A 12,941-nucleotide genomic window follows, 5' to 3' on the forward strand; every position below is an offset into this window, starting at 1 on the left:
TATATATATATATATATATATATATATATATATATATATATATATATATATATATATATATATATATATATATATATATATATATATATATATGAGGCCACCAAACACCCATGCATACTTAAGATGCAAGCATGTTTAACATTACAATATTCATCTCATTATCATCACAATTACCAGCAGCAGTTCCTTTTAAATTGAACATATATGTTCCAAGCTATTGGATCGGTTCAAGAATGCTTTCATACATATGCCAGATGAAATTTCTGCTTATATAATGTTCATAGAAAAGAAAGGAGATAGTCCTGAGACTAATACATATTACCAACAGCGTTTAAGAAAATGTACACCCATGCACGCACACAGACACACACTTCCAAAAAAAACATTTCCACGCGTCTAAGTTGATTCATTGCAACCTCTCTCACTCTGTCTTTTGACATTTTTAGATGTAATCGTTTTAAAGCGTCCCAGAACTTCTCTGTTGCCGTCAAGCGCCGCGGATAATTGACTTTGGGCCAACTACTGTGAGAAGAAACACGATTTGTTCTAGCCGTTTGATGTGCGCGTGCGCGCGCGTGTTTTTCCATCCGTGAGTGTGTGCGTATGCGTGCATGTGTGTGTGTGTGCGTGTGTGTGTGATTCACATAATACGCTTCTCCCTGGGATTCACCGGTGGTATAAATGAATGAATGCAATATCTATTAAATGCTTTTAAATGCCTGTTATACTCTGTGTGGGCGTTTAAATGAAAAGTCCAAACATTGTGATTTTAAAATAGGTTTGGTGGATATTTATAACTCCAAAATAAAGTTGAAGGAGACAGAATATTGGTGGATTATATCACAGAGACAAAAGCATTTTAAATTATTTTATTATTTATGTATTTAATTCAGTAGCCCAAAGAAACGATACAAATAAATGTGTACTCAATGTTTTATAACAATTCCGTCTGATTTTAGGCTGTACCTTTAAGATCTTTGACATATTTGTGTTCTAACTATGTGATATACGTATATTAAAGTGCACCCATGCACCGGACAATTCATTACTGCAAAAAAAAAAAAATATATAGGCCAACCAAAGTATTACAAACCGCGACTCCCCTCCCCTGTACTGCGAGCAACCATCTAATAAACATGTCTATTGTGAATTAATGATTCTCTCTGCAGTGCAAATAAAAAACAAACTACTTATCAATTTATTTATTATTTGATTGGCGCTATAGATGCCTGCATGAGGCCGAGCAAGGGGGGTTCCACCACTGGGGAACCAACAACGTCCATTCTCGTTCTGATGCAAAGACCACATGCAGTTGCACCTGCAGCGTGTTCAGTTTGTCCATCCAAGTTATATGCAAAAGCACAATGGACTTCACACAACCGCTCTTCACTTCCCTCACTCCCTTTTCTCTCTCTCTTTCTCTCTCGCTCTCCCTTTTCTGACCGCCCACCCCCAACAACGACGTCTTTCCTTTGAAAGGAAAGTGCGGTCAACAATTGAAACATGCTTGATGTCTAAGTGTAAATGTAAGTCTTATTAATTAAGTACACACTCCAGAAAATTTTATTTAATTAAAGAAAAACAGCTATGACATTATTAAATGTTCACCAAATGTTTTGAGCTTTTCCCCCCATATAATAATTTAAAACTGTATCATTTGAATAAGAAATAATATATATATATATATATATATATATATATATATATATATATATATATATATAAACGTCATTAGCTTAAGACTTTTAGGATAATAAGGAGAAAATATCGTTTTTGCAGCGCACCAAATAGGTTGCTTTACAATTGCGCCCGTGTAGCTTGGTATTTTTCTGCATGGAGGGATCAAGAAATAAGAAAATTAAATGATAAACTTACTGTGCATAGCCGCAAATGGGTCGTGCTTACAGTGGATCTCCATGTGGGCGGTGGGGCTCGAGGGCCCCGGTTTAAAAAGAGAAAAAAAAGATAGAAAGAAAAAGTGCAGACTTGAGCCAACCTCTATTTGATAGACCTCCGGTTGATGCAAAGTAGTTCCCTTAAAAAGAAAAAGACGAAGTCTACTTTTGTTTGTTTCGTTCGCTTGTTACTGTCCACAGCTGAAGTGAAATAAATGAAGCGTTGAGAAATTAAAAAAAGATTTAAAATATTTGTATCTCAACGAAAAAAGTGGTGTCAAAATTCTGTCCTCAGTGGGACGAGCTGCGACAGTCGGTCAAAAAAAGAACGGTAATGACACTCATCCTTTAAAATGTTCGGCTAATATTCACGGCGTTCATGCCAAATCGGAAAACATGTCAAAAGTGTTTCAAAATGTTTAAAAAGACCTCCCTGGCCCCCGCGGGCTCAGGTCTCCGGTCGTGCAGGTCCACCTTTGGCGCAACTTTCTCCGCTTATTCTCACAAGGAAAACAAACAAAAAACTAAAAAAAACAAATCAAAAATCTGTTTCATTAACTGCAAATGTCACAAATCCACAAATAGTTGTGTCTTCCATTCCTGTCTTGCGTGATGTCTCATCAATAAAGCTCGAAATGGCAAGTGAGCGATCCCCCGTCCGAGTGTCATATCCAACGAGCTCGTAAGAAATAAGGACAAGCGAGGCACTTGCTCAGAATCGTCCCCGCTTTTAAAGCGATTCTCTGCCCAACTCCAGCTGCCCTGTCCCGCACGAGTTGGAAAGGAGTTTCTTCTCTTGGCTCAAACCCCAAAACATTGGAGGGGCAGGATGAGGTGCTTTAAATGTGTCGAAAAAAGCGAAGCATCCACCGAGAGAGCGGCTGCTTGCTAGTGCACCCCCGCGTTTCAGGACCAGTTCTCTTGCGGACAGCGCCCGCGCTCGCAACCCCCTGGAAGCCTGGCGTCCAGCCGCCGGCCAGCTGCCTGTCACTCAGCCGCCTCCCAGCCAATCAGAACGCGAGAGCCGCAACGGCGTCACTCCAATGTTGAGTAGAATGGGCGGGGCTCTACGTGGCTTGGATTGGTTGACGATAATGCTGAGAGCCAATGAGACTTTACGCTTGTTTTAATTCCTAACCAATGGATGAGCTCGGCCTCACCCCTCCCTGCTAAGGGAGTCATATACCGTCTTACGTTTAATTTCAATTAACCACGTACAAACCTCACGCTTTTGTGGGCATTTGCGCTCAAGTTATCCGTGTCAATATTAAATATCTAATTAAATAAGTATTACTAAAATGAAGCTTTTTTGGAGCGAGGTCTTATGATGTCTGAGTACAATTATTCAAAACAGATTAAACTCTTAATTACAACGATTTTATGACGAAAGATTGTAGTTTCCATAAAATATGTCATTCATAAACATGTTTCTGGGAGCACAGTAAAATAAACTGGCCTGTCATTAATATTACACTTTATAAATCTTTAACTTGAGAAGAATCTAAGGCATAAAACAAGCATCCCATTAGCTGATTGCGGATTCAAACGGGCATCGTTTTTAATGAAGTGCAATTATCCAGCATCGCAGCAAACTGAGAGAAGAGAAAGGAGATTCAATAAATGTTCGTCCCACCTGATTTTCTAAGGCATATCTTAGCCTCGGTCGTGTAATATTAAGCACACAAATAGCCTTAAGCGTGAGCCAAATTAGAAAATGGTTATTTCCATGTGCTTCCTGTTTCTAGACAACTAATCATTTGACTTTCTCTGTTATTCCCCATCAGCCTCATGAGCATATGCACAGCTAAAACAATCTTCCCCGAATCATTATTGACAACACCAAGATACTTGATAATAATTATTTTTTATTAAAAAGGCAACCCAACCTGGGATGTCTAGGAATACGGAATACTTCATGTTCAATCAATAAATGTCTTGGTTTATCCCGATAGTTATTGGTGTCTGCAAGCTTTCTGATCCTATAACTCAAACACGCAAGCAGTCAAATTAAAATAAATATGCTTTCCAATAAATGTTTACATATATTTTTTTCTCCTCAGAAAACATGTTTTTTTGTGTGTGCTTTCTAGAAAAGTCACCAGGGGGCGTTCAACTATGAGTGACTTGTCCACATACTCAGGCAAGTACATTCGCACAATACGTATACAAAAGTAATAACATGGCATCACTTGATTCGATTATGTGATTGCATTTTGTTATTCCTCTGATCATCATAAAAAAATGCACATAATCAACAAGAAAACAACAATGTTTTAATGTTTCTCTGGTCATAACATTACATTTTACATTTGATCTTTATTTTCTTGACTGCGAATTATAAAATGTTTTGCGCACGTGTTAAACAATAGTTGTTTGTTTAGTCCGTAGAGAAGGGGGACTGATAAAAAAAAAGACTAAATTAAGAAATTTAGGCGCTTACAAGTGTACGCAATTTGCGTACGGACGGCCCTTTTTATTCAGGCCACATATTGAATAGAAATAATCAAATTAATGTTGAATTTTATACTCAAAATAGAGACTTTTCAATTATGTTTTAAGGTTAAATAATTATCATTTTAATGCTTGAAATAAAAATACGACAGGCTGTATTTTATTAAAAGACAATATATCTACGTAAATATATATTATATGTCTCCTTTTTTCCCCAACTTTGTGTCCTTTTGTGCAGTTTGTATTACAGATTTGGAAACCACAAAACATGCACTTTCTCATCACATGACTCTCATTTGCAAATTAAATACAAAGGCAATTAAAAACAGCCAAACAAGCAATCATGTATACAAATTGTTGTTGCTTTAGGCTTGGAAATTTGGAGAAAACTTCCATCAGGGTGGGACGTCTTTAATCCGGGGTCCTGCAGACATTACCATATTTCATTACCTCTCAGTGTTGGAAAGGGGAGTGCGGAGGAGGGAAGGGGGAGATTAGACTTTTTTAAACATTAGTAAGAAGAAATGTGGTTGTGATAATAATTGGGAGGCAAATTGGAGGCGATGCTGTAGTGTCTTTCTTCCTTCCCTCCATCCATCCATCCAGCGTGAAAGACTGTTTTGCCTTTTTGCGCCCGAGCCTCGAAACGAAAAAGCAATGAAAAATTAATAGCGCATGTTAACTCCACCAAGCTCGTTTATTACACGCCCGCGTGGCTGTCAACATAATGAGAAAGCCCCCTCGTATATATCTCAACTCTTAGATTTCATTTTGCGTGCAAAATATGTTTAAAATTAGAGTATAAATATGTTTTAAAAAATAAACAAATAAATTGTACGCCACATGCGCACTCGCAAATCACACTCATCGGTCCATTTGTAATGACTTGGTTGGCTGATAATGCACCTAATGAGGAGTCAAGTGAGGCCTGACCACAAGCTCTCATGCACTTTGAGGGGCACTTGAGGTCATCTCTGTACCCCCCACCCCCACCCCGCGCATGCACACACAGTTTTGACCTGTGCAAAATCACATTTCTTTGTGACTACACTTCTGTGCTAAAAAAAATCCTGATTTCCCGTTTTATCAGTAAATGTTGGATTAAAAAAATGACATTGTAAAACTATTGCCAAACCTTGATGACATCTATTCAATGAATTCCTTTTAGGCCTTAACGTCGTATTACATCAGTGAACCTATCCATTTAAAAAATCCTCGCTTATAGATGTGCGTAATCTAGAATGAATGTCACACTTTTACGCAAGGCCAGTTTGAGGCTGCTCACTGAATTCTTTGCACCCTGATCACGTATTTCATGGAGAGGCTGCTAGCAGAGGCCCTGGGCCCTTATGACTGCAGCAGTCAACAGGGAGGGCCTCCTAAAAAGTATGATTTCCTCAGCGGTTATTAACCAATCACTTATATTCTCTTTCCTTAAATATTTTTTGGGTGGCTAAAGGCTATATACTTTAAAAGACTGAAAATTGTGGCATAATTTGAGCGTATAGGCTACTCATTTATCACTGTTCATTAAGTATAACGCCTGCTATAAGTGACATATTTTCTGAGTACTTGTCCATCAACCTATTATGATGAGAAACAATAATGAGGCTTACTCGTCCACAGCCCAAAGGACGTTTTATCAATACAGAGCAGCAGGCATGGATATGAAATGATGTGCTATCATCTGGATGCCATACTGAGGTCGATTGTGTTGATCTGGAAACCCTGCTGCTTTATAACTAGACCCATATAGCAGAACTACTTGCATTATGGAAAACACACAGGAGCCAATTACGATTTTTCGGGATGTTTAAAAGTGGAGTGAAAATAGCCTCTTTTAAGAAGGAGCAAAGATATGTAACCATTCAAAAAACAACCAACCAATTTGAAACAAAGATTCTCAAACTAAAAATACCAAGGACTGTCTCAAAAAAGGAACATCAGGGCTAAAATTAAACTACAGTAGCATAGTAGGCCCAAGTGTTCATAGAACTATGACGTTTTTCTCCCCCTAAAAAGCGTATTTAATATTATAGTAAACTACTGTAAGACTGCTCTGTTCGAATACGAACACTGTTCTAAATGATTAAACACCAATATTTTGTACTTAAAAGTTAAATAGCTACAACTGAACTGTACCTCCATGAAGCTAGCCCCAACCCAAAATTGGGGGACATGACGTAACGTCATGTAACGTAACGTACCCACATAAGACAACATCATGTGCCACACTTCCAAAACTTTCTTAAACTGTTGTAATAAGTTCAAAAGTTTTTGTTTTAACTTGAGTAATGTTTGTTTTGTTAATAATGTTAAACAAGCGTATACATAGTATCTCTTCTGTTTCCTAAATTTGGTATCATTTAATTTATTCACAGATTGGCTGGCAAGAATCACGTGGTTCATCTGCTGTGGCGTCCATTTTAAAATGACATGTTGGACATCAACAGGTTTTTCCTTTAATCAAGGCACTCAGTGATGGAACATTGAAAGCAATCCACTAATAAAATGTTCTTTGAAGAACTGGTGGAGAAACTACGAAACATGGGCCATATATGGCCCTCAGGAGGATCTTAGCATACCTGAGCAAACAAAACCTCTGAACTATATGAAAAGCCCGAAAACGTAGAACCCATAGATGAGATGCTCATAACAACATCATCGTTCATCATGAATTTAGTATGGCCCGCTGATGACTTCATCATTTTGAAATATCACCTGCAGAAGAACTTCCCAGCACACATGACCAACATTTGGCCTAATTTAACAAAACAAGATGGTCAGCGAAATATCTTCCACTTGTAGTAGGCTATCTTGCTTTAAAAAAATCCCAAATTTGATTAGCACCTTTTGACTTGAGTTACATTGCAGCCTTTTACAGTTTGAATGACTTCTCCAAACTTTACAATAGTTCACATAAGTTGCACAACTCAACAGCACTTTGGCAAACGACTTTTAAAGCATTATAGAAACACGTTACTGTTAACACACATGGGTTCACCTGCTCAAAAACCAATGAAGACAAGGTGTGAGATGGAAGTGCGAGCCTACCTGCTCTCCCCTGCCGCAGCGCACGTCTCCTGGGCCCTTGCGGGTCCATCATGATACACACTCAGAAGAGGAGAGGGAGGGGTGGAGCGAGGGAGGGAAAAAGGAAAAGAACAAAAAAGTTTTTGCTCATTTTTCACTCTCTCTCTCTTTCCTCTTTCTCTCTTTCCCTCTCTCTTTGACTTTGTAACACCGTTGCTCTCTCTCTCTCTTCTTTCTCTCCAGCAGCTGTGTACAGTTGGTGGTTGGGGGGGAAGGGGATGCAATGCAGGTTGAAATAATTCGACCCTTCCGCTCCTTATTGCACTGACTGCAAGTGTTCACTCAGCTGCAACTAAACGCTTTAGGTGGAAAAAAGGAGGGTCCAGGGGAAGAGGGGGGGGGGGGGGGGGGCTTGGAATGAGCAAAAGAAGAGCCGTTCTCGCCATGTGCGCTCATGTCCTCTGTCTCTTTGCTGGCACTAAACTGCACACACCAATAGGCTCTGTGGGTCTCGTGCACGCGCGTCTCCGAACGCAAATGTGTGCACGTGAAACCTTCAACTTTGCGTGCAGAACTTGAGCACCAAAGTTTCACTTTTAGTTTGTTTGCAAGCTGTCTGTTCAACTTGCTCCTTTTCCCTCCCGTTATAAATTCATAAAGTTTACAAAGAGTTGAAGCTTCCGTGATCAGAAATAAATACAAGGAGGGAATCATCTGACCTATACTTATTTTAACTTAAAAGGGAAAAACTTTGGAGAGAGAAGTTTTTTATTTGGCATAATGTATACCCTATTTGTACTTTCGCCTCGTTAATAATTATTTTTTTTAAGTAAAACTAACTTTACTTCAGTAGGCTATTTCAAATAATATTTTTATTAGATTATTCTAAACCAAACAATATAATTGTAATCCTAAATCGTGTTTTACGTAATTAATTAGGATCAATAGAAAAACTGAAAAGTAATTCTAACTGCTAGCTACAACAATACAGAAAAAAATCGAAATGCAAAACTGGTGTCAGTTACAATACCTTTGGCCAAAACGCAACGGTGGAATGGGTTTAACGCACATATTGTATGTTTAAATGTTTGACAGGTTGTTCTTTTCATTCGTTTATGGAGATTTGCTCATTTTTGTTCAGGTGGCCTTTTTAACACATACACTGTAGTTTAACATAACGGATCATAGAGACTGTTGGATTAGACCCGTTTTTTGTGTGTGTGCTTCTAATTCATATTGACAGCTTTATTTATAGTGCGCCAAGAATATCGAAGAATGTTGTGAAATGTTGAGTATTTCTAGATGCTTAAGAACAAAAAGTGCGGTCAAAATGAATCCTGCACCCTCGCTGCGATTATTGTCCGAACAGGTAACGGCAAGTGGTAAATATGATCAAGCACTTGGATAAACATTTCAGTTTGAGACTACAGGCGTTGAAAGCAGATTTTGCTTTGTGCGGGAAGCATGTGATTCCCAAAACATAAACCGCGGCTCTGTGTACACATGTCGAACTTGTCTGGAGGTCTGCAGGTCGGGTGTCAGGGTTCACGCACGCACCAGAAACAATTGAGCGTGGAACAAAGCGGAGACACACGTCAGTCCATTTGGTTGCCAACAGAGACCCTGGCACATTATTTTCTGAGCACCCCTAACACATCAAAACACATTTAAGTTTATAAATTAAGAAAACACGGTAAGATTATGCTATTTATCATTGAATAGTTGATCAAAAATCTATAGTACAATTGTGTTGATTTACATCTGTATTTTTTTTTTTTACAGAAACATTTCTGGGTAACCTGCTGAAACTGATATTGTGTTACATTTTACTGAAGAATGATTAGACGACATCGACATGATTGAAACTATTGGACCAAACCTCGTGAGAGCATGACTCCAACGTGATTTGCCATCTTTATTTCTTAACCCCCAAAATATCAAATTGTATGCACGAGCATGACAACGGTGGATTATTTAGTGCATTTTCTCACCTCACAGCAGTTTGAGTATATTTATTGTCACACACGCTTATTGCAAAGTGCAGACGCTCCAACACACGCACGCTCACACACGCACGCACGCGCGCGCACGCACACATCATAAGAAAAATTGAGAATTTAATAACTTGACAATCATTCACCGTCTTGTAATTTAATGTTAATTCCACCAGTGTCATTATTATTATTATTATTATTATTATTATTATTATTATTATTATTATTATTATTATTATTATTATTATTATTATTATTATTATTATTGTTTTCATTATTATTATTGCAAGAGTAGAACTCTTGTGTGTTACTGTTAATACATCATTGTATTTTTATCTTCATATTATTATGCTTTTGTCTCTTCAGAAAAGTTCTTCTACACTTTTTGGGAGTAGTATTTATTACACCATATAGATATATTAAAATGGTTTTAGCTGCTTGCATGCACTGGATCCCCTTAAAGAACAAACAAAAAACAGTTGGGAATCGTTTTAAGTAATTAAAAACCACTTGTTTGTCTTTCATCCTTGTGCTAATTAATGTAATTAATTCAGGGGTGCTGTTGAGGAGGCATGATAGTGCGCGTGTGTGTGTGTGTGGTGGGGGTGGGGGGTGCTTTGTGATCGGTGACCCGAGCTGTGACCAAGCGGAACCGGAAAGAATCGCATTAAAGGGTGAGTCAATAAGTAAACACATAAACACAAAGGAAGGTGCACGGTGTCTCGGTGTGGGACGTTCACCAGCCTGATTAAATGTATTGAAAAGTGCGGCAAATTTACTTTTGATACAAAAGTGAAATGAGTGAGAGTTGGGAAAGTCACAAAGATCTGCCTTCACGTATTCAGTATTGTGTTTGTAATTTTGGTGTGACCATGCTCTATTTTGATAAGTATTTTTTTATCAGTAGGTTTATTCATGTGGTAACATTTTTGTTGTAAATGTAAAAATATAAATATAGTTTATGCTTGTCTGTCATTCAAAACTACACATTGTTTGAAAAGGCAAAGTTTTAAATGTTTTGTGTCTATATGTGTGAACTACTAGAAAGTTCATTGCTTGGCTAACATGTTCTAATTTCATCTCCCTATTAAGGATAAAGGTGCTTTTTTTTTTCTGCTTTACAGTTCACCCTATTTATATACAAAAAGGAAGTCCATTGTTCACTTTGAACCTTAGCCAGCAGACTTGTCTTTTGGAATTGTTTAGCGTGAACGTAACAAAACTATACTTCCGTTTTGTGTCAGATAATCCAATTTTCCCCCCTTATGTTTATGAAACTAACTTTATTTGAAGACCTCGGTGACATCTTGTGTGTGGCGTGTGTCTGCTCTCCGCCCAGATGACCTCAACATCCCCAGGATGTAATTCAGAGTGGCACTTGTGTGTAACAACACAAGATTCGCTTTCTTGCAGCCCAGGCTTGCCGTTGCCGTGGCTATTCTGTCGAAGGCGGCTTAAGGGCAGCAGGGCGGACTGAGCAATTGGACACATTGTTTGTCCATGAAATATTCGGTGACACAACATGACACCGAGCCTTTTATATGTAAAGGTATACATTTCAGCGTGACCGTTCAACAAGAGCCAACAAGGCTGCTCTGAAGGTTGTTTTATATTTGGTGTTGTGGCATCAAGAAGTACAAGTGTGTGTGACTGTGTGAGTGCAGATGGAGCTTTTGTCACAAGTCGGCACCAGCCACAGGCCTTGCATGTGCAGGAAAGGTGGTGTCAAACTCCTTCTACATAGAACATTTTCTGACTACTGTCTGATCGTTTGCACTTGACCTTGAAAATAAGTCATTTAATTGATAAGAGTGGTTGTGTAAAAAAATGTCATCTTTTATTGCAGTATGTTTTTTAAAGCAACTTTGTGCTCATGCTTTTTGCAGGAAAAGAAAAAAACTACCGACCTAAACCGAGCCGGTTGAACTGGGCTGCGACTGTGCTGCAAAGCTAATGTGTAATTCTTCTACTTCAATCATTTTGGATGTATTGCAGCAAGAGTTTCTCCAAATTTAGAAAGGTAAGCTTGTTTTATTTTGAGAACAGTAAAAGCCATCATCAACATTTCATCACAACGAATGACTCCATGCAATAGCATAGCCGAAGCTCCAGTTGGGTCCTTTCTCGACATCACGCTGATATATTTCAGAATATTGGCAATAAATCAGGAGGACACATTTCATGTCTTGGCCACAGCAACGGGTAGTGGGAGCCATACAGTGTAAGGTGTGCAAAAACACCAACAAATGAGAGCAATGACATGCTTCTTTTAACTCCTTTTCCCCAATAAAGATCATTCATCAGGCAGAACCATTCTCCTCAAATGTCTGATTGGAAATCAGGGGATTTTAAATCCCTGTCCCGGACACTCCATCCATCTTTAACACTCCACTGGTCCACACACTCAGAGATGAACTACCGAACCAGATGCCTCCATTCAGCCGGTCCCCGACCTTTTCTAAAATAATAATAGTAAATACCAGCAAATGCATGGAAGTCTAAATCAGGCAGCCACATCACAATTTCACTGAGGCAGTCAGGCATCCCGAACCTGCATCCAATTTAGGGAGATATGAGGAGCAGAGGCGGCGCAGACTCCCTCCTCCCACAATATGCACCTCCCAAAAACAAAGCAGATGCAGGATTAGAAGTGTGTGTGCAGACATAGACAGTCTGAAAGAGTTGATAGTGAACATATATGTGCAGTCTAACCTTTGGAAGGAAATAATCCAACTCAGTGATGGCCTTTCCTGTGTTGACACGCATGGAGACACCTTAAGAATCAGATGGCGTTCACTTCCTGAATCCTTATTATGCTACCATTCTTCACTACTGTTATGAAAGTGATTCCCATAGTTGGAGACACAGACTTTGCAATTATTCTCTTGATATAAAAGAGAGGAGGTGGCGGATGCTAATGCAGCACTGTCAAGAAAGTCAGGGTGGTGTAATTTTTCTGCATTCACCTTGTTATAAATATGACTGATGGCGATAGGTCGTCTGTTGAAGTACATTTACATATAGATTCCCATTCCAATCAACGTGCAATAACAGAGCCGGCTGGAGGATTCAGAGCTGTTGCTTAGACATGGCTGCACACAGCGAGGGTCTTGTGCACATTGTGACATTTTATATTTGGAGGAAGATGAAATTGGACTGGGTTTTGACTGTTGCAAAAGCAAAACATGACAGCATCAGTTTGAATGGGGATGTTTCTATAATCAAACGCTGCACAATAATATGAGAACAAATACATTCGGCTGGAAGTTGATATAACTTGCATTACTGTTATCAGCAGTGTTATTTAGCGGCAACGTACTTTGACATTTTTAATGGTGACAGAAATGCACAGAAATTAAACTCACAAACTTGGGTAAAATGTCAGTGTTTCATTTTCTCTGTAATTTGACGTATACAAACGTAAAGTGACCCCCCCAACACACACACACGCAGAAAAACAAACGTTCAAATATACACAATTAACAATGATTATAACAATTCAAAATATATTAATTTATTACAGAGTAATGCCAGTTTAACGTTGCAGTTTATCTGGCATCCTTGCAAA

General features: G+C 38.7%; 1 protein-coding gene across 4 annotated transcripts in view; it reads right to left on the minus strand.

Moving 5' to 3' along the window:
* Positions 1–7,845, minus strand: part of pax5 (paired box 5) — a 39,086-nt gene extending 31,241 nt beyond the window's left edge. For 2 of the 4 annotated variants that reach the window (XM_061275372.1, XM_061275370.1), the window contains exon 1: positions 7,401–7,845. In XM_061275372.1, the coding sequence (XP_061131356.1) occupies positions 7,401–7,452 (52 nt within the window). In that variant the 5' untranslated portion in view covers positions 7,453–7,845. Of the gene's footprint in view, positions 1–1,875; positions 2,853–7,400 lie in introns of those variants that run through there. The other 2 variants (XM_061275371.1, XM_061275373.1) reach the window with 2 other exon arrangements.
* Between the last annotated feature and the right edge of the window lie 5,096 nt (positions 7,846–12,941).

This window comes from Syngnathus typhle, linkage group LG3 (genome assembly GCF_033458585.1).
Source record: "Syngnathus typhle isolate RoL2023-S1 ecotype Sweden linkage group LG3, RoL_Styp_1.0, whole genome shotgun sequence".
In the NCBI taxonomy this organism is placed as follows: Eukaryota; Metazoa; Chordata; class Actinopteri; order Syngnathiformes; family Syngnathidae; genus Syngnathus; species Syngnathus typhle.